This window comes from Tachypleus tridentatus, chromosome 1, assembly GCF_004210375.1.
Source record: "Tachypleus tridentatus isolate NWPU-2018 chromosome 1, ASM421037v1, whole genome shotgun sequence".
Lineage (NCBI taxonomy): Eukaryota > Metazoa > Arthropoda > Merostomata > Xiphosura > Limulidae > Tachypleus > Tachypleus tridentatus.
The window spans coordinates 81,697,459-81,722,973 of record NC_134825.1 but is presented as its reverse complement, the minus strand read 5'-3'; the positions used below and the strand labels follow the sequence as shown (position 1 = coordinate 81,722,973).

The 25,515-nt window shown below is 32.1% G+C and overlaps 1 protein-coding gene across 2 annotated transcripts in view; it reads right to left on the bottom strand.

Annotated features, from left to right (window-relative positions):
- Positions 1–2,481: 2,481 nt before the first annotated feature.
- The window catches only part of LOC143253504 (WD repeat-containing protein 91), a 50,560-nt gene continuing 27,526 nt past the window's right edge, over positions 2,482–25,515 (bottom strand). Inside the window, exons 12-17 of one of the 2 annotated variants that reach the window (XM_076507520.1) lie at positions 25,160–25,266; positions 23,598–23,748; positions 19,752–19,860; positions 16,126–16,238; positions 6,157–6,351; positions 2,482–5,628 (exon numbers count right to left, since the gene is read on the bottom strand). In XM_076507520.1, coding sequence (XP_076363635.1) covers positions 5,476–5,628; positions 6,157–6,351; positions 16,126–16,238; positions 19,752–19,860; positions 23,598–23,748; positions 25,160–25,266 — 828 coding nt within the window. In that variant the 3' untranslated portion in view covers positions 2,482–5,475. The remainder of the gene's footprint in view (positions 5,629–6,156; positions 6,352–16,125; positions 16,239–19,751; positions 19,861–23,597; positions 23,749–25,159; positions 25,267–25,515) is intronic. The other variant, XM_076507513.1, reaches the window with a different exon arrangement.

The following is a 25,515-nucleotide window of genomic DNA, read 5'->3' as shown; positions in this document are numbered from 1 at the left end:
AGACTAAATCAACTAAAATGTATACAAATACAAAAGCAAGTAAAAGTCCAGTTGGTGGCATACATCATTATTATCAGATTAAGCTGGGAAGATGAAAAGTTCAGATCTGCTGTGCTTTAATTATTTAATACGATTCAATATATCATTACCATATTCTATCATTATTGTCATAAACAACCTGCACCATCAACTGTGAACATCTGCTACCCAAGTTTTATCTTAATAATATTGTTAACAAGTTTTAGCACGATACCATCTTCTGTTTCAAAACCCATTTTTGTATCATTATTTGTATATTAAAATATGATTACTTGATTTAAATCTATGGTTTAATGTACAAAAAAACATTGTAGTTTCAAATGTTGAAAATCCTAATCTGTACAGACTAATTACAATATTATTAAATGGAATGTACAAACTCCAAAAAACTATCTTTTAATTTTGGTCAAACATTACCAACTCAAGCTAATCACATACTTAAAGATTTATGTTTGATCCCAGAATAATTTATGAAGTTTCTGGATTTTATTTAATACAAATAACTGCTCCCCTTTGAGAAAGTTGGTAATGTAGATTTATTCCAGTACTAAACTTATGAGAAAAGAAACGAGGGAATCCTAAATAGCTATGGCACTTAAAATTACTTTAGGCAAGACTAGATTAAACCGAGACCTTTTTTTTAACCTATATTTTTGTGTTCTAGCAATATCACACGTAGGGCTCGTGTATAACCTATATGATTTTATCACTCATTATAATCTCTACCAGTTTACCCTTAAAATGAAATTCTTTTAGGCAGGATTAGAGTAAATTAATTTGAGACCTTTAGTGTGGTCAAGTACATCAGTCAAAAGGGTTCACAGTCAAAAGTTCACAGCCATTCTATGACATGGCTAAAAATTACAGGATAAATTCTGAAAGTTTATCCATCTTAGTCATTTAGACAAAAAAATAAGCATTCATAATCTTAAAAACAAAACTTTTATAACTTATGAAATAAACTATTGTTATGCTAGTTAATAAGAAACTGAAATTATAATTGTTCAAACTGGTAAGAATGCAAAAATCAAATAATAATATTAAAATATTTCACTGATAAAGGTTCAGGTTAGGTCCCAAAAGAATATAAAAGCCATTTCAACAAAACAGGATTTATTGTTTATAAGATATGTAGCTTCACAAATGTGAATCTACCCTCCAGAGTAGCCACTTACAAAAAATATTAAATAATATTTATATAAAAGCAAGAGACAAACTTTCAAGTTTCTTTGTTCTCAATGAAAAACTACAGGAGAATAAAATGTAAATATACAAATTATATATTTATTTGTTCTATTTGATACAGCAAACTCACTGAGCAGAGAATCATAACCATACATTACCCCCTTCAAATCAGGCCAATAAATATAGTTATTATTTAAACGTATTAAATCTACACAAACTAAACATATTTTATATAAATTCCTTCTCTCTACTGAAAAGCTGTAAAAATACTGAAAAAATTGTCCACAAATTGAAATACCCATAGAGAATAACTGAGCTAGAATGGGCGAGTTACCCAATAAGGACCTTGTTTTGTAAATGCACTTGAAAATAGAAATATAAAATCTTATGTATATATTTGTTCAGTCAGTATGACAGCTAAATATCTCACAATATCTAGAATGCATAACACTATTTTGCCACACAATCTGAACTAAACTATGTTGATGATGTTTTAGTGATACTGAGGTGATACAGTTCTTTTTGGGAACTAACCTCACACTAATTGTGATTTATTGCACAATACTATCAATAAGTTGGAAAAAAAATCAATATTGAAGCTTTTCTGTTACAGATCTTACAATTTTATCAATGACATCTACCTCCATGTCTTTATTTAATGATATCTATTACTATATTCTTTACACACAAGTTCATATCCACAGATATTACTCAGAAATTATTAGCCTACTGGGATTAATTAATTTATCTGTATGATGCATTGAAAAAATTGTAATTCTTTATCACTTTTAGCCAAATAAGTAATACATTACCCAAGTAAAATATTTTAAACTATGGCTATGACCCTCCATGGAGAAAGAATGGTTTAGGTATTAAATATAATGATAATAATAGTAAGAAATAAACAAATATTAATCACCTTAACAGCTTAAAAATGGTGATTTCCAGAGTAATACCACAGAAACAAGCAGTAGTAATTACCTACCACAGATCCAAGATAATTATATCTATGATAATATCACAGAATCTAATCATAAGCCCATAACAAGCTGGTCACTTTATTTTCTAAATTACAACACACAATTTATATATTACAATAATAATGAACTCTGACATATACATATATGTGTATATTGTAATTTGGAATGCAATAAATTACAAATTAAATGATCATGACAGCATTTCCTGAGTAGTGAAAAACTTCAAGTACATTTTCCAAACCTTTCATTGTTTCTCATTCAAAAAACACACTTTTCTAGTACTTAATTCTTTATTAATCCAAACTGAAACCTGCAGGTATTAAATAAAAAGAAGTAATACAGCTAAATCAGTTTATTAAATATTTCTCACTCTGCTGCTTTACTTATTTTACAAAAATGATGTTTGCTCTATAGCGTATCTTTTCTCTCGGCTTACAAGTGTATCCTACTTAGTTATTCAGGAATACTTAAATAACCAATTATGGCCAATGCAGTTGTTTCAAATGTACGGCTTTCTTAACTTAATTTGTACAAACATCAATGTATGTGAATATTCCTATGCATTGTTCAATCAAAACCAACCAAATATAATAGTTTTTTTCCCCAGAAGTTGCACTTTGAAAATAATACATTTTCTATACCACAGACTCTGCAAAGATCAGAACTGTTCTCAGCAGATAATATAACCAGAACCCACATACTAAAATAATATATTACCCTAAATCATTGAAAGCCACACAGCACAAAAATATGTATTCTGCTTAATCATCAGGGCCACATAATGCACAGAATAGACTATTTTATACAATCAAAGCCCATGTTCTGCAAATTAAAACATGGTTTATCAATTTACTGGAAACCTAACATGTAGATAATACACTAGTTTATACAATCAGAACCTAAACTCTACAAAAAATAAAATATTTTAGAACCCATGTTTCAAAGTACACTACCTTATCCAATTATTGTGCACATTCTTTTTTGGTCTTACATATGCCTCAAGATCAGACAGCATGAATCCAAGATTTAAACAGAAATTCACTACTATTGTACATAGAAATGATGTATACCCATCCTAACAGGCAAAAACAAGAGTTCAACTACTTTTGGAAAGGATAATGTAAAAATAACAACCACCAAACAAGTTTTCACACTCTTATTATTACTTTCAATCTCAACCACATTGTTACTCTTACAACCATCATCTGCAAAGTTAGGAGATCCAACAATAATCCCATGATGCAAAGGTTTAACACCATACCTTCATTGCTTGTTAAGCTACTGAAGTATAGAGAGAAATCACCAAAAATATTAAAAAGGTTGGTGATGAGAAAAAAAAATATTTTTCTAACTGAGACACAAATACTATAGGAAAATTAGCTAACCATGAAGACAAACTGTAAGGAAAAGTGGAGCACACAACTTTAGGTAAGTCTCTGTGAAAAAAATACAAAAGTCCAGCACTAAATTGATTAAACTGAAAATCCTATGTGCTATAAATACTTATTTAACAAAGAACCTTTTAACTGCTAACATTTATTTTATCTCTAAAAAACATATGCAATGGTTAAAACACCGAGAACTGTAGTTATGATGAAAACTTTAAAAAATGCTCGTATTATTCCACATTCCAGCATTGATGACAAATCTCTCTGTAAAGTAAAAATTTATTTTGTAAAACACTCCTGACTTATATTATTTCTATTAATGTATCTAATTTCATGCCCAATCTATTGAGCTACAGTTCTCTTCTCATTGCTACTTCTCACTAGATTTGAAATATTTCTACATGATGGGAACACTTATACAGTAGCAAACTCTTCATTACAAATGGTAATTACCTTGACAAAATTTCTCATAATCTAATAATCTCCATATTACAGCCACTTAGAATACATTATTTAATAACAAAATCTGATATCTAACATCCACTCTAGAAATTATTCTGAGATACTGACTCAACCCATTAATCCAGTATCAAAGAAATTTATAGTTTCTAAAGCATTGTTATATTTGTTTTAACTCAACATACAGCATTTAATGAACAAAAGTACAAAAAATAGCCCAGAACCAAGAATAAAACTCTGAAAACTAGGTTGTAAATCACTGAAATAAAACAATAATTCTGGAACTCAAGCTCAGGGTTAGGGAATAAAACTAAAATTATTTTGTGAACAGAAAAAAAAATCCTGAAACCTATTTTGAAGCCTAAAATGAAGATATTAGAACCAAGACTAAGAGCTCTGAAACCTAGAAAGTAAGCTTCAGAAGCAAATCCTTTGAAACTTCTGTATTTTGAAGCCTTATACTAACAGTTTTCAAAACTACACAAAAGGTTTCAAAACAAATTAAAGTACATGATCAAAACTGTATGTCATGAAAAACTAGATTAAACTTTCCAACAACATATCAAAACTGTGGAATTAAGCCTGAGACCTTGACTAAAAGTTTGAAACATAATCAAAGCATTTGAACAAAACTATAATGTCCTAAAAACCTAGAGTAAAAGTCTTGAAACTATTATCAATCCTGGATATCCTAACAACCAAGAATAAAAATTCTGAAGTATAATCATAGCATATGCTCAAAACTCTATATTCTGAGAACCTACATTAAAAGTCCTGACAACATATCAAGCAGGAAGTCATGGCAACCAAGATTCAAAGGTTTTTTAGAACTAAATTAAATGTATATAACATGAAAACAAAAGCCTATTTCTAGCCAATTCTTAAACAAAGGATTATGAAAACATGACATTTTTAACTTTCTATACTAAGAGAAACTATACTTTTTTAAACAACACCTAATACAAAATGCAAGAGTTAATTTCTGTTATGTGAGAACTAATCAAATAAAAAATAAATAAAAGTAAAAAAGACTTTGTTCATATTCTGCTGTGTGATACCTATATGTATTAGAAAGGCAAACTTAATATTTTGTTACCCACAACTTGACATTTACAAGAATTTGAAACTTCAAAACTAATATTTTTTAACTTGATTTTTTTTAAAATGAAGTCAATATTAACAATAAATGAGTATTATTGGAATTTATAAAAAAAAGTTTAAAATCACAAAACCCAATTTTTGAAACACTAGAACTACAAGTTCAAGTTTATTTATTTAACCTAAGTAAATTTTTATATAAATTATTTTTATACCTTAAGAGAAATTGTATATCTCAATAATGAATCACCTAATATGACTTATTTTAATTGAAAACTTTAAATTGCATCATACAACACAAATGATTAATATAACTAGTCACATCATCACTGGGCAAGTAAAGTAGACACTATAATACGACCATCTAATGAACCAGTTATACAAGTCCCACAGTCCATTGGAGTTGACCAGTCTACAGTCACCACAGGCCACTTGTGTCCTCCAAGACTCAGCAGAGGAGAAACCATGCCACTGGTTAACTAAAAAGCATAAGAAAATAACTTGCAGAACTAATTTTAAAAAAATTATATATATATAAATTTGTGTGTGTGTGTGGACATCTATTTCCCCACTGTGGATAGCAATCACACTTTAATTTCTATTGTGTTTGTTGTTAAGCACGAAACTATGTGATGGCTATATGTGCTCTGCACACCACAGATACTTAAAATCCAACTTTTTAGGGTTATAAACACTTATTTTCACCAAAAAACTACTGGAAAGTTTAATTTTTAAAAAATAATCTTTGTAAAAATGAAAAACCTTAACAAATTTTGGTCATATACTCTAAAAATTCTATAAATAAAAGAAATACTTTAAAACTTAATTTTTTTTCCCTTCCCTAAACTTTCCAATGAAATGATAAATTCTCCATCTATTTATATATAATTTGTAATGCAAACAATTAAACCAAACATCTATTTATGCACTTTTCTTCAAATGATTTTTGATAGATGTTTGTAAAAAACAGCACCTATATTTCTGATCAGTAAACAAGTTACTCTTACTTTATATACAATCCCTCCAGATCCTCCACATGTAAGAACATGACTTCCATCACAATCAAATGCAAACAATTTCCCAACAGGATTATGACGATGAGTGGTTGGATGACCAGTGAGAGTGAAAGGTCCTGTAGCACCACTGTGAACACTAAGTTCAGATATTCTTTGTCCTGTTTTGTTAATACTCCACTGAATAAACTAAAAAAATAATTAAAAAAAAATTGAGAATATAACTTTTATTGCTCTGGATATTCAGATACATTAAAGGTTGTTCTAGACTTTAAATCACTTACTCAAGTGTTTTACAGGAACATATATTTTCTAGGTTTCTTTTTCAAGTGATTCACTCTTGCAATATTTATACATACAGGCTTGAAAACATACAGTGCCCCATTTAAAACAGGAGTAATTCTCTGAAACTATATTTTTCATATTTACTGTCAAAACAAACATTTTTTTCAATCAAATGCCTATATTTTCATTCAAACTTTTTTAGTAGATTAGAGAGAGTTCATAGTAATGTTTCAAAAGAAAGTCCCCTAAACCCTCAGTTAAAACTACAAGCATATTTCAATGTCACAATAGTTTTAGTTCTAGGTCTACATCAAATACAATCTCATATGATATTTATTGGTGCTTCATATTGTTGGTTTATATTGTTTTAAGTCATAAACCTTCAGTATCATTCATAAAACTTACATTTTGTAACATTATTTTTCTTTTACTCCAATTTAAAATGCAGTTTTTTTGGGTTTTTTTAATGTTGTGGACCCAGTGTCAAAACAGATTGTGACATCAAAATAATGTTTTTTTTTCCTGCAAGTAAGACTAAAATATAGCTCTCACATTTACCAAAAAATACAAATAAAAAGTGAATGCATTAACTTCTAATCTTCCAAGGGGATGCATGGATGAATCACCTGGATAAGAACAGGATAAAATCAATCCCAAGTGCTGCACTATTTAACTACTGGCTTCTTTACTGTCTATGTTATTCATCAGTATATTTTCATGCATTTTCCAAAACAAAATAATAGTAATGGTAAAATGTGCTTCTCTGCAACTTAGAATATACTTCATGTTGCAAGCTATGTTTTATGTTAATTTTAAAGATATATGTTGTATCACGAAGATATAATAATGAATCAGTCTAAGCCAACACTTAAAACTTGAGAAAACTGTGTGGCTAAGATATAGTTCAATTGAAACACAATTCATATCATATCTTATGGTATAAAATACAGTCATGCATTCCCTTTGTTGTATTTAATATCTCATTATTTAGACTTATTACATTAGGAAAAAGAGCATAATTTCTATAACTAATAACAAGTGAAGGAAGCTTGAAACTGAATATGGTTGGTTGTTTGGTTGGTTTGGTGTTTTCTGGTGCAAAGCAACTATGTTATCTGCACCAATCATCCAACAAAAAGTTAAAGTAAAATAATTAAAATTCATAAAAGGAAATTAACGTAAAACAAGACAAAGTTTAATTTTTGAATTAAAAACATAAATAGCATTAAATCCAATTTGTACATTAGTCTACAGCAGTAAGAGAAAAACTACAGTAACACAAGTTGTGAAGGACTTTCTGTAGAATAACTGTAATTATCATAACTTACCAGGAAGACAAACAGGTAAGTTCAAAAACCACTGTTAATCACCTGAAGTTGGGTCCTAGTTTCAAGTTATTTGGTGTTACAGCCATTTTCTAATTTGAAATCAAACTAGGTGTACGTTGATTTTTTTAAAAGGGAATCACATTAAAAAAGGTTTAATGTAAAAATTAAAAACTTAAATAGCATTAAAAAGATTAACGGCTTTTAAAAAAACTAAAAAAACATTTCTAAGGTGGACAGTGTCACCATCGCCAATAACACTGTCTAATGTTACAGATAAACCTTAGGATAAAACATGTTTAAAATGGTGACGTCGTCAAGAGTCGTAATGATGGCAAGACAGTAAAATGTAGCTTATTGTGACCTGAGTGCCACACAGACAACACATTGGTGCATCAATCCCAGATCAAAGAAAAACAATGACTTAAAAACTGTGACCAATGCGTAGTCTAGTTAGAACAACTTCCTCTTTCCGATCCTTACAGAAGCAAGATAGCCAAAGGCTAATATAGGGTTTTATTTGGAAAAGCTTGTTTTCACGTTGCCCACTCCAAGTCAACTGCCAACTGGCACAGAGCCAAACCTTGAATACAGGACCATAGTACATGTATGGAACAGGCACAGCAGTGATAGTGCCAGAGCAGACAGATTTAGTTGCAGTGTCGGCGAGCCCTTTCCTGTAAATACCAACATGTCCTGGTATCCAGAAAAACTGGATAGAAGTAGATGTTAAAGAGAAATGGGTCAGTTGGTTTTGCATATCAGCAAGATCATGGTGAGAACTAACATGAAGTAATTCCAGGCCCAGTAGAGAACTAAGAGAGTCAGTACAAATAGAGCAGTTTGAGTAGTGCTTAGCTTCTATGTGATCCAGAGCAAGAAAAATGGCATACAGTTTAGCAGTGAGCACAGAACTTGTAGAGGAGGTTCTGTGTACAACCCTGAACCACAACAAACCATGGCAGAGCCTACACAGTCATCTGATTTCAAACCATAAATAGGAATGGAAAGATGGTCCAAAAAATGTTCAACAAATAACAGACAGTATTTCCAATCGAAAGTATCTGCTTTACTCAGACGACTTAAAGACAGGTCACATTTGGGGACTGTAATAAGCTATGGTGGGATGAGCTGACCAGTGAATATAGCAATGTTATCCAAGGACAGACCCAATTCATCCAACTGCACCTGGATAAGAAGACCAAAACAAGCAATGGCAGATCGTCTGTTCTGAAAAAGCATGGCCCACTGAGGAAGGAAAACACACCCCAGGTGGGATGCTTTGGTAAAGAACAAAGTTTTGAAGCATGCAGTAAAGTCAGTTGTAAATGGCAGAAGTGCATAGGAGGTTCATGAGACTCTGTGTATAAGCTCTGAACTAGGGAAGTGCAGAAAGCCCCAATGCAGAGCTAAAGTCCTTGGTGGTGAATGGGGTCTAACATCTTTAAGGCCGAGGTCCTGGCAGAGCTGTAAACCAGTGATCCATAGTCTAGTTTTGATTGAATAAGAGCACAATATATCTTTAACATAGAACATCAATCTGCTCCCCAAGTGGTAGAAGAGAGGACACAGAGGATGTTCAATGCTCTTGTACATTTGAACAGTAGTTGCTTACGATCAAAGATAGACCCCAAGAACTTTGTCTCAGGGACTACTGGTAGCACAATTTCACTGATACAGTGTTCATGATCAGGGTGAATACCCAGTTGGCAGCAAAAATGCATGCAAATGGTTTTAGAGAGAGAGAAGTTAAAACCATTTGCTGTGGTCCACTTCACTAAACAACTGAGGGTAGTCTGTAGCTGCCACTCAATATACCTCATGTTCGACAACTGACATGAGATGTAAAAGACCTCAACATAGAGCCCCTTTGCAACAGTAAGAGGGAGTTGTTCAGTGATGGCATTAATCTTTATACTGAAAAGTGTGACACTCAAAACACAGCCCTGAGGGACTCCAAATTCCCAAAGAAAAGAATGGGAAAGTGTCGAACCCACATGAACTTGGAATCTCCTATCCATTAAAACAATTTTAATAAAAATGGGAAAATGGCCACGTAACCCATATACATGGAGGTCTCACAAAATGCCATACCTCCATGTTGTATCATAAGCCTTCTCAGTGTCAAAGAATATTGACACAAGATGTTGTCATTTGAGAAAGGCTTCTCTAATTGACATTTTAAATCGAATCAAGTGGTGCATGGTGGAGTGCTGTTGTCAGAACCCACACTGGGTGAACAAGAGGAGGTTATTTGATTCAAGGAACCAAAGAAGACGAGCATTAACCATCCTCTCTTAGGTCTTACAGAGACAGCTCGTCAAAGTAAGTGGATGGTAGTTTGAAGGAATCTTTGGATCCTTCCTAGGCTTAGAGAAAAGTAAGACAATAACCTGGTGCCAGGCAGCAGGAGAAACATTATTCTCCCAAATCCAGTTAAAAACAATCAGAAGAATAGCAAGAGAAGCAGGAGATAGACAGCGTAGCATTTCATAGTGTACATCATCAGATCCAACCAAGGTACTGCCAGACCGATGAAGGGCCAGTTTGAGTTCCACCAGTGTAAAGGGATGATTATTATCATAGAGATAATCAGCTCAAAAGGAAAGAGGTGAACGCTCTGCCCGAGTCTTGATGGCTAAAAAGATGGAGGTAGAAGCAGAAGTGCTAGATACCAGGCAAAAGCTTTCACCTAAAGTATCAGCAGTGCTCCAGGTATCAGCTACTTCCTGGCCATCAGAGAGTAAGATCGAGAGGGGGACAGAATTATATTGCCCACAGACTTTTCAAATCTTATACCATATGACTTTGGAACTGGTGGTAGAAGATATGCTAGTTGTGAACTTAATCCAAGATTCCTTCTGGCTTTGACATCTTACCCACCAAGCATGTGCACAGGCCTGCTGGAAAGCAATGAGGTGCAAAAGCATGGGATACCTACAAAAAGTATCACAGGCCCATTTTTGAGCCTTCTGTGCAATGTGGTAGGCAGGATTTCACCCCAGATGAGAATATCATGGAAAATATGTCAAGGGTTTAGGTACATGTTGAGTAGCTGCTTGTATAATACAGTCAGTCACTGCTGCCACAGAGTAGTCTGTTGATGACTTGCAGATAATGGCAGGATCAAGTCCTGCAAGAGCAATGAAAGAGGGCCAGTTTGCTTGATACAGCTTCCACAGGAGCACATGGGTCAGGTAGTATCGACCATGGCCAGTCTATCAAAATTACAGGAAAATTATCACTGCCACGAGTTATTGTCAACCCTCCATGAAAAGTGGGAGAATAGTGAAGGAAAGCAAAGAGAGATCAACAGTAGTAAAGGACTGATTAGGTGCATGAAAATAAGCATAAGAACCAACACTGAAAAGAGAAAGGTTGTGACAAGAGAGCATACAGTCTACAGAGAGACCCCTCCCATTAAAATCAGCACTTCCCCAGAGGGGATGATGCCCATTAAAGTCCCCCAGGATTAAAAAGGAGACAGCAACTGTTCAATGAGAGCATCAAGGTCTGATTGATCATAGGTCTCTCCAGGCAACAGGTAGAGAAAACAAACAGTGATAGTACAACCCAAGGAAACACAGATGGCTACGGCCTCCAAAGGTGTATCGAGCAGTAGAGACAGGGTGGGCACATGCTGATCAACCCCTCCATGCACTCAATCACACCACCTGTCATTTCTGTACAAAGAAAACTGCTGAAATGTGACTGTATCGGCAGGTTTCTAAAATGTTTCCTACAAGGAAAGACATACAGGATAGTAGGAAGCAATAAGTGCTTTGATGTCATCCAGATTAGAACATAAACCTCAACAGTTCCATTGTATCAAGGTGGCCATTTTTATTTTATGTATAGGCAAATTGGGTGGAGAACCTTTCTGTTTATGATCACATCTTTCTTTTTTATTGTCTTTATTAGAGGGAAGTTATCAACTTCCATGGATCCTTCCCTGGGTCAATTGGGTAGGTCTTTGTTGTTGGAAAAGAATTCCAGCGACTGAATACATGAATAAATGATTGTTTTGCATCTTGATGTGGGAGAACATGTACCTGAGGAAATGTCTGTACCAAGAATCAAAGGAAGTGGATCTTGGGGTTTGCTGGAATGTATGTTAGGGAAAGAGATGGGTGTTGATATTGTTTCATTAACTTTTTTAACCATGGAGGTCAAAAGACTTTTCATTTGGTTTGAGAACAATTCTTTTGGAGGCACAGAGAGATCCATCTTCACTCCCACTGTAGTAGTGAAATGAAGTGCAGCAACATAGTCCAAGATGAAGTGGTGGACAGCAACTTTTGAGCCTCAGGGTAAGTAATGTTTTGAATCGTTTTCAAATGCTGCACCTCTTTTCTTCCAACCATTTAGGGCAAGACGAAACTAGGATAGGTGAGAGCCATTGCAACTGATGCAATGAGGGTCTGTTTCACACTCATAGGCATCATGGTCCTTGCCACCGCAACGAGCACCTCAAGACACCACGACATGATGTCTTTGAGCGATCAAACTGCTGACACAGGAAACACCTGAAAGGGTTTGGAAAGTATGGCCGTACTTTGCAATTAAGATAACCTGCCTTAATGGTGGCAGGTGGATGTGGTGATGTAAATGTCAAAATGAGGACATTGGTTGGCATCATAATTCCATCTTTGGGAATGGAGATACACCTCACTGCAGAAGCTCCTTGGGCAGAGAAACCAGTGAGAATCTCTGACTCGGGAGATGTTCTTCAAATCCCTCTCAACAATAGTTTCTTGTGATTAATTCAAAGTAGCACAAGAAGTAACCTCAATAGATATATCCTCAATCGCCTCTGAATGCAAGAGGAATTCACTGTTGAGATGTGGATGTTTCCACCAATATGTCACCAGATCGAAGCTTTTTTACTGACTTTGGAGAGCCAATAAGTCCCTCTAGTCCCTTCTGAATGAAAAAGGGAGACATTTGCCCTGAAGGTTTGTCTGAAAGAGAATGTAATAAGAAAATAAGGTACAACAAATGTAACAGATGTTGAAAATTGCTGCTCAGAATCTTCACCATGTGATCATTTACCTATGGACTGTTTTTCACTATTTAAGTTTTTATTTGGAGAACCCATAATAAAAAAAAGAATATTTCAGTGCCCACTAACCACACCCACAATGGATGCACTCCAATGCCAAATGAGGACACTGCAGTAACATCACAGTTTCATGAGCACTATACCCAAACACCAGCATCAGATACAATGTCCATAACACCTGTTGAGAATACCCAACACTGGTACTTGGTTGACCCTAGCCCAAGTGGACCAGCTTATTGACCCAAAAGGGCCACCCCAAGGCTGCCCCTCTACAGGAATTCAAGGCCAAAGTTGTGTATTAGGGTTGGACCCCTCAAACCACCAGAATGGTCTCCTCTCCTTCACGGGTCACCACACAAGGCAAACATGTGAGTGGACATTTAGATCCCAGAGGAGGTAAACTGAAAGAAAAGAACCTTCCCTGGGACATCCCCTCACCACGTACAGGAATCCATACTGAGGGGAAACTGAATATGAAAAAATTAATATAATATGCAAATACACAAGGTAGGCCATATCTCAAGAAAAGACAAGAAATGTACAAGTAGCATGATAAGCCTTTCTTAGTCATTCAGAAGGTTACTTTCATGATCTCTGAAACAATTTAGTACTACGAATGTCTAAAGTGCCCAACACCATTGTCAATGGATGTAAAACAATGACATCCTTGCAAAAAGATACAAGAAATAAAACATAGTATCTTTGTGGTGAATTTAGTCAATTTACTACAGCTTAACATATACAAAGTACAGAAACTGTAAAAAAAAAAAACACCTCTTACAAACTACAATAAAAAAATTGGTACTTACTCTAAGACTTTAAAATTACTTCTTTGCAATCATAAATTCAAAATAAATATATTTTAATAAAAGAAATGTACTTATTATTAGGTTTAACTCAAAAATTGTTTAAAGAAGCAAGATTACAATAGAGTAAGTTTGTGACAACATGTTAAAACCTAAAGAGGAAGATGTTCATACCAAGAAGTGTACTGGACCAACAAGATACTTATAATAAAACACATAATAACAGTAAATTGGGGACTTACTGTAAATGTTATCAAACTGAGTATCACCGAAATAGAATTGATGCATTATTCATAACATAAACATAACTGTAACAAAAGTAAAGAACACAGCAGGGGTATGTTTCATCATGAACTGAGTTTCTTCCATGATTCTAGTTTTTTTAATGTATTGCTACAATAAAAACCTTAAATCAGTCAAATGCATTTTCTTATCTTCAAAAGTATTTACAGAAAAAGTAAAATACTGTGTCTAGTTTTAAGGGATACACCAACCAAGGATGATACTTTAAAAATTATTTATTGGATCGAATAATAACATCTTTGACTTATACTTTCAACATTGGTGTCATTATACTGCCGAATTCTGGTCTTGCTTTAGTAAAATTTATCAACTTATAAAAGTCACCATAACTGACACAATTCAAAAATAGCATAATAATAAGACCTTTTAAAATATTAATTCTATTTTTTGGTCAATTAATAATTTATAATGCAATAAAAAACAATACTTTAACATAACTTTTTACTACACCATTACACAAGACAACCATAATTTTGACCCGAAAGCCACTTTTTAAACATACACAAAAGTACACCTACTGACACTAAACCAATTTGTCAAAAAAATGGTACAACAAAAGATCACCTAATATCTTACTAATAGAATAAGATGAGTAATATATATCTTATATATGAAAATTATCTTTGTCCTCCTATTGATCATTTATGTGCACTTCAAAACAATTATGCTCTCTGTTTCTTCCTCCACCCAACAGGCTTCATATGAAAATGTCACCCAAATATCATCACAAGTTACAAAAGTGAATGTTATTGTATACAAAAAATTAATTGCCAAAGTAATTAATTTAACAAAATAAAACATATTATGAAGGGAAATCCATTAAATTAATTTATTACCTTTCATATGGCAATCAGACAATACAAAACCATTAATACTTTACATTATTTCAACATATAATTCCTGTGACAAACAACTGAAACTTTACAGCTTAAAAGTCCTCGTAATGATGCAAACTCTTCAGCAAATAGACTGTGATAAATAAACCCAACTTTCAGTGATATATTGAATGATTCAGTACATTTTATAAGCTCAAAACTTAGAAAAACAAAACACCACTCTCTTTAACACAAAATTCAATGTCTTCAAATTATATCAGTTTTCTGTCATTGTTTTGTAAGTTGTTAAGAAGACGTATCTGTGCAGGTAGGAAGATTAACAATAGTCCCAACCCAAATAAAAATTATAATTTGGGGAATAGGTTGAAAATAAGAGTTACAGGTTTGCATTACTTTTAAATATTAAAGATTTTATTCAAAACTGATGTTGATGAAACACATTACATATGTATATAAGATGTGTGTGTGTGTAAAATATTTGAAATAACATTTCAGTTATAATTTTATTTCATAGATAATTTTACGGGGCAAATCAGAAGTCTTTAAAGGTTTAAGATGTCATTTTAATCCTATAAAAACATGAGATGATTAGAAAATGGTCAATAACTGTTTTATTCTTCTTGAATATGTTAATTTTCCATTTCCGTTCTGCTCGTTATTAATTTTGTTTTTAAACTTGTATTAGTGAAGGGATTTACTGAATGATACTATTTATGCAATAGTGCAAATTCTTGTGTTTCACCTTAGATTTAGGTGAGATTTTTCATTAGACTGGTGGCATGCACATTTCTCAGGTAAATTAGTGCAATTTCAAGAGGAAAATAGCTATCAGTGTATAGTGGTGAATGAATGTATCAGAATAAATAATTTTGATGTATTTAATTAATATAATAAACTAAGAACATAATAATGCTATACTCTATGTTTTAAATGAAACAAATTTATTAAAATATTTTACATGGTTGAAGTATCTATTAGATCCCAATGGCTTGAGAGCCCATCTAGCCTAGGGCCCCTCACAGCCACATTTAAAAGAAAAATACTTTACTTTCATTAATAAATTTTATAATTATTTTGCACTGTAAGACAAACCTACTAAAGATGCTTACAACTTATTTTCTCTTGTAATGACTTAAAAAACTCAATTTCATATCTCTCTTGATTTCCACAGCAATTGAATTTGATTATCTTTAATTAATAAATATTCTGGCCAATTAGGCCACTTACCAATTAACTGTTTATTAATCAGTAAACCTCCATTTTAAACCACATGATATTTAGCTTGATACAGCTACCAAACTCTTGGGTAACAAATTTCATATTTTTTAAATTTGTTTATTCCTCACCTTTCCATCATTTCCCATTGTGTAGCAAGCTGTCTCGTCTGTGCTAAACTGCGTTGAATAAACTTCTCCATTGTGAGCTACCCAATTTGTTATACACTCGCAAGTTCGCATGTCTGAGGAAAAGAATTGACAAAAAGGCTTATTATTTCGAGTTACCAGGTTATAGAGTATTCTGACTAAGTTAATACAATCACATTACTAAGTTATAATAATTTTTTTTACATTAATTCATACTTTGAAGTGGGGTCTGTACATTCAAAACTTTATTGGTTTATGTTGAATTAAAAATTTCTCTTTGATTTATATTTAGAACTTTCAACTTTAAAACCCTTTGTCTGATACAACATATTCCTACATAATATTCTGTATAGTTACAAAGTCTAATTTAGTATTTATATTATGGTCAAAAAACATTGATATAATGATCTAGTGCAAGATCAAAGATAGAATAAAACTTATTTTAATTAATTCTTGTGTATCTATTTCTGTTTTAGGAGACTTATGCATAATAGAAAACAATAAGAAAACTTCAAAGCTACATTCTTATATCTAGTAATTAAAGAGAAAATCACTGAATTAAAGCCTTTCAGAAAGAAGTTACGCATTATGCTACAACCTGTACAGCTTTAAGTAATTGTAATACATTGTTATAAATGTAGTTATTTTTATATGTAAAACAAATATATTTTCAGTCTATGAAATACTGATTCGTAAAATTATTGATGAAGATAATAAATTTAAAAAATGTTTGTACAACTGTGAGTGAAAGGTAAAGATAAGAAATATATTTTCATTAATAAGACAATTAATCAAAATGACAAAAAGATAACAAACAAATAACATATCCTAGCTTAAGAGATAAAAGAAATATAACTGGTAGATTAGTATGCATGCATAACATGCTTATACCTTTTCAAAAAACTCGTGATCAACACTGGATACTTCAGGCAAATTATAGATCAAAAGCGTGGATACAAATGTCAAGGTAAACTCCACTTACTATCAAAGTGAGTTTTGGATCATATGTACCACACAGAAATATGGATTTGTCCAGAAATAAAGTCAACAGGGTATGGTCACTACGATAAGGCTTCCAGTCATGCCTTCAATTCAACCAATGCATACTTTAAGCATCTCAAGAATGAAATAGTATTCATACTATTCTATATAAATGTATACTGGTCAAGTTACCAGATGCAGGACCTATGAAATTCTGCACGACTAAACTGTTTTAACAGGTACCAGGAAGCCATTACCTTCATATACTAGATGAATTATAGAAAAACCATAGGAAGAATTGGTATGCTTTGGACATAACAGCCTTACAATGAAACCTTTTGCAATGGAAACTATGATCCATGGCTATCAAGATGAATGGTTATCATATATAGCATGACTGGATGTGGCAACAAAGACTGTAATAATGTGGTAAGGCTTCTAAATAGTTTAATGTAACTTACTCAACTTTTGTAGTATGAGTAAATTTAAGAATTAAGAAGTTTAGTTGTATGAGAAAAGTATTTAAACAATCTGTGTCAGATGTCCAGATAATAAAGTTTACATATGTGAAACAATCCCAGAACAATGATTTTAATGGACTTTGTTCAAAAAAGGAAATTTTTACATAAGAGGATTAGTATAACTAGGAGCCATTTTAGTATCCACTTGGTCACAAAACATATAAAATCTGAAATAGATGACAGCCAAAACACTGTATATTAGGTATACTAGGAAGGAAGTGTCATGGAAAACCAGAAGTACCAGAGTTCAAAATCTTCCTTTACTAGGGTAATTTGATGTACAGAGAAACTACCACTGTGATTACTAAGATGGTGTTTTTCAAAAATAGAAACTGTATATTATGTAATCTTTCTAAAAAAAGCCAGTAATCTTTTACATAGGAGTCTTACTGTAAGATTAGGAATTTTTTTTATAAAGGACTAATTTTAAAATTAGTTGTTGTAACTAATAATATACATACACATAAAAGTATCAAACTTTTTTTTTTAGTTCGGTGATCAGTTCTGTGTATTTTTTGTAAGATATATTAAAGTCCTCGAGGGTTGTTGGGAATAAGATCTGGAGTAAAACTGTTTAGATTTTATGAATAATGCAATGAAAATCCTTTCTCTATATTTGTCTTTAAGATCTGAATTTACTTCTTCATACAAAGAAGGTAAACTTTGTCTAGTTTATTGTCTGTATACATCATTTTGTAGTTTCTTGTATTCATAATGACAATGGCTTTGCCTTTATCTGCAGGTTTAATAAAGATGTTTCAATTTCACTGAAGACTTTCAAAGGCCTACCCGTGTTTTTGCCAATAGGTGTGAACAGCAGAGTACCTAATTAAAATCTGTAATTATAATTTAGTTGCAAGTTATTGCATCATACTGCTCTACTTTATAAGTTTGTTCTGTTGTCACTATATTTAAGGTGGTTTAAATTTGATTAAGGCAGGATATTTCACAGAATTAACAGTGTGATTTAATAAAATGTTTTTATACTATTTTGTCATGCAAATAATTAAAAATCTGTAAAAATGTCCTCTTTGTTAACTGTATTGGTATGAGAGAAATACAAGCCTTCCATTAAAATATCCTTTAGCTCAAAAGTTTAATTGTCAGGTTAAGTAGAAAATTAATCAGTTGCTTTTTGAAATAGAGGAATTTCTCTAGAAAGTTTTTTTTTAGGTTTGGGTAGATGCACTCTATTTTCTAATTTATAACATTTAAATTTATTATCATAGGGTGGCTAAAAAATTCAAATAAACAAGAAGTCCAATGTGAAATATATCAGTTTTTGCATTAGTTTTTTAACAGGTTAATAAAAAAGAAAGTTAAATAGATGATTGAAATTACACCAAAAGCCTAAAATGTCTATTCCAAAATTAGAAATATTTAAAATTTTATATAAAGTTAAAAGTTTTCTGTGTTAAATAAACACGGTCTGATAGTGAGTAGAAAGAGTTGTGAGCATAAGTTCAATAACACTGCAAAGTGTCAGGAAAGGGATATGCAGTTGTGGTGGTATGGCAGAAAAAGGGTGTTTGACTTTGCAGTTTTCAGGTATATATCAGAAGATATTAAAATAAGCAACAAAACAGGTGAGAAACTGGGACAGAAAAAACACTTAAGGCAAACATCCAAAAATCATTTAAAATTAAAAAAGTTGGAATTTAGTAAAATGGAAAAATGAATAAGTGTCACTGAGGAATGAAATACAGGCCTTCTCAACTGATCTTCAGTCTATCAGTATTTGGAACAAGTTTGCACTGTAGACACAAAAAAGTTCATACATTTTATTCTATGTATGTTTAACTGTGTACTTAAAAATAATAGGATTATTTAAATAACAAAAACACAGTGCTCTGTTTTTAGTTTTCAAAACCTTTCTCATGAGCAGAGAAAAAGAGAGAGAATAAAAATTAAGTAATGGACAAATAAGTGTAACTGGTTAATTAGTGTGATGTGTAACATGCTTATATTCTTGGAGGTATAATGATGAAGTGGAATAAATAAAAGTTGCTTCATGAAAAAAACTTATTTTCCTGAATGTAGTTAATTTTTCTATTCTCTTAAACAATATTTTCCTAACATAATCTGATTAATGAAAATTTGACTTACCAAACAAACATATTTTTCCTTCTGATGTACCAGCAAGAAGTAGTTGGCCATTATGGTTAAAACTACAACAGTTTATTACTGACTGAGTGTTTGCAACATGAAGTTGACGCTGTAAGGCAAAACATATACATTCAATATGTACATACATTTACTGGGAATAATGTAAATTGTCAATCTACTCTTGTGGTACAACAGGTTTCCAATATCAATGAATTACCAAACAGTAAGTTATAGTTATGCAGATGCTTACATAAATCAAGTGTTTTAAGTTAAATATATGCAAAGACACTGATGTGACAATGATTTATCAACAACCTTCAATAAAACATGTATAACTAATAACACCATGGTTTCATTTAAATATAAAAACTGATTTGTAACCACTAAACCAATACATCATGAACATACATAAACACACTAAATATTAAAAATATAAAATATTAAACAAAAAAAAACACAGTGGTAGATATTAATACCTACATTAGCTCATGAATGATATAAAACCTTTATGAGACAATTCTTGCATTTCCTGCACCTGTTTTTCACTAATGTAATATTCAAATACCAGCTCATGTTGATGAAATATAAAGCTATATTAACTCATATCAATGAGAATCTGTTCACAGCACTTCAAGTTAACAATGCACTTTATCACTAATACTCTAATCTATCAACAGGGACATCATTTGGTAAAGAGTAACTGTGCACTTTCAATATTCTATCACATATGTGTCTGACTTTTTGAAATGATGCCATTGCTTACCAAACTTTTAAACTTTTATTCAAAATGAAGAAATGTTGATAAAAAAAAATCACATGTTTAAAATACATCACCTGACTTGTATAGCAAAATACTTATGTATTAGAACATGCAGGATAGTCCAAAATTGTCATTCCTATTTTAACATTTAATAATTCAGTAACTAAGGAAATATAACCATGCAGTTTAACATCTTGTAGCTAAATTCAAACTGTTTTTATTTATGCATTCTTTTTCAATCTAGTAAGTACTGTTATCCCACAACATGGTAACCATGCAAGAAAAGGCTCAATGTATTATTTGGCTTGCAGAGACCAAGTCAGTGACTGTGGTGCACCATATTTATAGACACCAGTACAGGAAAGAATCACCATTGAAAGCAACTATCTATGGGAAGATGAATAAATTCTTGGAGACAGCCAGTGTTACAACATCCAGGAGCTGGAAAGTCCTCTGTCATTGATGAACATATCAGACATGTATGCAGATCATGGCAGCATAGTCCATGAAAATTGCTTTGGCATGCTTCACAAGAACTTATTAACATGCCAAAAATGTCTCTGCTCCATGTCATTCACAAATGACTATATGCATGCCTACAAATTTCAGTTGGTACAGTCACTGCAACAAAGAAAAACCAAAATGAAAGACATTTGTGGTAAACCTCCTTGACTACATAGATGAAGCCAACACATTTCTAGCTTGTGTACTGTTTAGTGAAAAGGCTTGGGTAAAGTGATTTGTCATAATTCTAATGTTTCAGTTTGGAAAATCTCCATGATGCCACTGAAATCATGAATAATACCACAAAAGTGAGTATGTGGTGCAGAATTATTGTCCTTTCTTTATCACCGAGACTACTGTCACTGGGAACATGTACCTTGACATGTAGGAACAATCTGTGGTTACACAACTGGAGTAAATGCAACCACAGATAATTTTTCAACAGGATAGTGCTCCACTTCATTGAAAAAGGACTGGTCAGGGTGGTTCAATTCAAAAGATATCACTCCACCAAACTTCTTTCTTTGAGAGTATGTTAAGGACATTGTGTATCACGCACCTATACTTTAGACACCTATACTAAAGACCAGGATGATTCATGTTGCATCAAACATGGACCACAATTGTGTATCAGTTAGACATGCTGAGAGCCACTAATAGTGCACACTAGAAGTCTATTGACATGTCAATAAAAGCTGTTTGAGTTTGGCTAGAACATGTTGAAAACCATGTGATTGTATTACCTTAGTTCATTAATTACTGAATTTTAAAACAGGAAAGATAATTTTGGACAACTCTATATAAAACATTAGCATGTGCCCATTGAGATAATTTAATAGCAAGTTTCCTGGAAATAATAATAAATAGATGAAAAATATGAAGTCCACCCAATCCTTCAGATCAGAGCATATATGCATTATGATTGTCTAATGGGCAGTATACAACCATCTTTGTCATTTCAATTAGAAAAAAATGCATTTTTTGGGCGTTTTTTTTTCAAGCAAAGGAGATTGATTGTTATTCAGTATCAGAAAAAAATGTTTGGGTTTCGATACGATGGGTGCATCCATACAATAGAGTACTCAAGTTTGTCAAACAGCCACAGAAACTTTTTCCACTGGATATCACCATTCCTTCTCATTTAACTAAATGCAAAAAAAAAAAGACTGCTAACAAAGTGAGTACTTTTTGACAGTCATCATTTCTAAAAAAAAGTGTCAAAGGGGAGATATTTAATTCAAATCAATTTCTTCCATTTGCTATAATAAAATCCAGTATGTATTTAAAGCCAACATGAGAAAACAAGTTTATGTAAACCAAACAACAAACATATATTCCAACATTATTGTTCTGAAATGTCCTAGAAATGTATTTTCATATCATACTACAATACCTTAATTCAAATAAAGTATATATTAATAGAAAAAGCCTTTAAAAAACAAAATCAGGACTGTAATTTTGCCAGAAGTTATTCACGTCATCATTTTTTTCTGTTCATGCTTCTATCTTTGAAATATTTTTTTCCAGTCAATTGATGGAGGAAGTACTGTTCTTTTCATGAAATTCCCTCACAAAAAAAAAAAACAATTTTGTTTATAAGTTGGTTTATATCTCAGACTGACTGTTCAATATATACAAAGGCTGACAGACTGATGCTGATACAAATATGAAATTTTAGGAATACAAAAATGAACAATTTTCTTGTAATGTATTCTTGAAGAGAAGGATTTTGATATGTAATTTTTCAATAATTAACTGTTAAGAAAATGCACAGTGTTAAAGACAGTTAGCTATTACATATATAGATTACCAATGGTACCACCATATGAATAAAGTTTGTTTTCTGCTATTTGTGCAAAGCTGCTCAATTACTATCTTCACTAGCCAATCATAATTTTAGGCTGATAGACTGGAGGAAAATCAATTAGTTAAAATCCCCACAACCAATTCTCAGGCTACTCTTGTCTGATTGAATTGTAGTATCTTGACATTACTCTTATAATGCACCTACAGCCTCAACATCAAGAGCAATTGTTTTTTAAATAAACTTCTATGAACAATGAGCCCACAACCTCACAGCACAGCATACTAACCACAGAGCTATGAATGTGAGTGTATTCAAGTTTTATATGTATTGGTAAACTGAATATCTTAGAAGCAAGCCAACAACTAGTGTTTTAAAGTGTTTTATAAGAAATAACCCTCTTCACTTTACATTCTAGTTAGTGTCTCATACATTACTGGTTATCATGATTAAAATAATTCTTAACATATCTAACAAGAAAAGTCTACACTTATGGGAGTTATTTTACATTGTTGTGTTTGTAAAGAATTAGAACAAATTAAAGCTTGTTTAATTTCATAGGACATTATTCAGATTATATCTGAAAATTTTGTTAACAGTGAGAGAAACTAACTGACAATTCAATACACCCTAACAAATGCAGGTGTTAGTTTTCTCATACATTGGTTTATGATGTTAAATCCTTCTAATCAATCAATTTGTTAAACACAACTGGCTTAAAATACAGTTACTTTTGATCAGTAGTTATTAAACAAACATTCAGCCATTGTTTACTAACTTCTAACTGCATTGTTCTCATGTCCCACAACAACAACTTTCCTTGTAAGGGACTTGACGGTACTTCAGACCTTGAGGTATAACGAGGAGGAGGGGGGCAAGTGGAACAAACAAAACTTGCTTCAGTTGGACTACATGTAATGCTCATAATCCTATAAAAAACACATTAGTAAAATCTATTAAAGTTTCATTAATGACTACGAATTACTTACACCTTCACAGATCAAAATGCACAACTTTTTATACCATTTCTATATTAAGGAATATTACAGGTACTAGCTTCATTAGAACACAAATACTGTCATCCTACTAACTCAGAGATGAGAAATCCAGCAATAAGAAGTTCTAATTTAAATCAAAGATAAACTTTAATTATTCCGTACATTGTAAAACAAACCCTGATATGATCAAGTAAAATATGATCTAAACCTCACATTTCTTAACTTGGTCTTATTCTAGAAAACAAATTTATTTCCATATCACACTACAATATCCTAACTGAAATGAAATATAGTATTAAAAGGAAAAAGCTTTTAAAAAACAAAATCAGGATGGAATTTTGCCAGAGGTTATTTACAAACCCCTCTTTCTAGCAATAAAACATTAAAACATCAATCTGAGATTTCATCACATTGTTTCTATCTCTACACAAGTTTCCATATCGTGCGAAATGTTATGTCTAATGGTTTTGCCTTTATTTAATCTGTTGTGTACTATGTTGCACTAAAAATTTCTAAATTTCAAAAACATACTAAAAATTTAACTTTTTTTTAAATTTATGCTACTGTAAAATTGTTTTTATTGGCTTCAAAATAAAAAAATAGTGCAAAATACACAAGTCCACAACATTAGATTTCTTATAATAATATAAAAATATAAAATGTTTTATTTCTAAGTAGTTACATAAATGTTATAATTTTATTATATGGGTCACTGGTTAGGCCACATTTGGAATACTGTGCTTATTCTTGGGCTCCTTACCTTAGAAAAGCCACTGAATTATGGAAAAAGGTTCAGAGAAGGGTTAGTTACTAGAATGGTACCTGGAATGAAGGGGTTTGTCGTATGTGGAGAAGCTGAAATCTCTCAAATTGTTTTATCTTGAAGAGTTAGGGATGATCTGACTGAGATTGTAAATAAAATTAACAGTGTTGATGCATCATCTTTTTTCATGTTTAACAGTGAGAATAATAGAACTAGGGGACATAAATAAGAATTTTGACAAGGTAGGAGTCATTTTAAGGTAAGATAGTTTTATTTTCCAAACATGGTGGTTGGCCTTTGGAATAAGTTTCCTTCAGATGTTGGAGAGGCAGTAAAATTAACTGAGTTTAAGAAAAAGCTCAATAAATATATAAACGAGAATGGCTGACTTTTTGTTCTTTTTAAATTTAGTTTAAAGTGTAGAGATGAACAAATAGATCCCATGTTGTTCCAAATAGTTACGTTATTTCTAAGCCACAATCTTTTATCAATAGCATGAAAGAACCTCAAACTGACTTTTCTTAACTTTGTATAGTATATTAATGAATTAAAACTTGAAATCAAAGTCTCAATGATTACCTCTGCTCTTTTAAGCAGCCAGCACTATCTGCACTAATATCACAAACTGTTCTTCTTTCCTTGGTATCGTAAATCTTCAAAGATCCTGATTTATTTCCATGCAGTAACTATTAAACAATTTCATCTCATAATCATGACTTACAACATACAAGGTGCAAAATATCATGTTACATATACAAAACTCAAAACAAATATAAGCAGTATTAAAAAGCAGAAAATTAGTTATTTTAACATGACTAGCAAAAAGTTTACTAATCAAATGAGCATCCATTTAACAATAGCAACAGTTAGTATGATACAGCATAAAAATTTTAGCAAGACGCTAGATACACAATAAGCATATATCAAAGTTACAA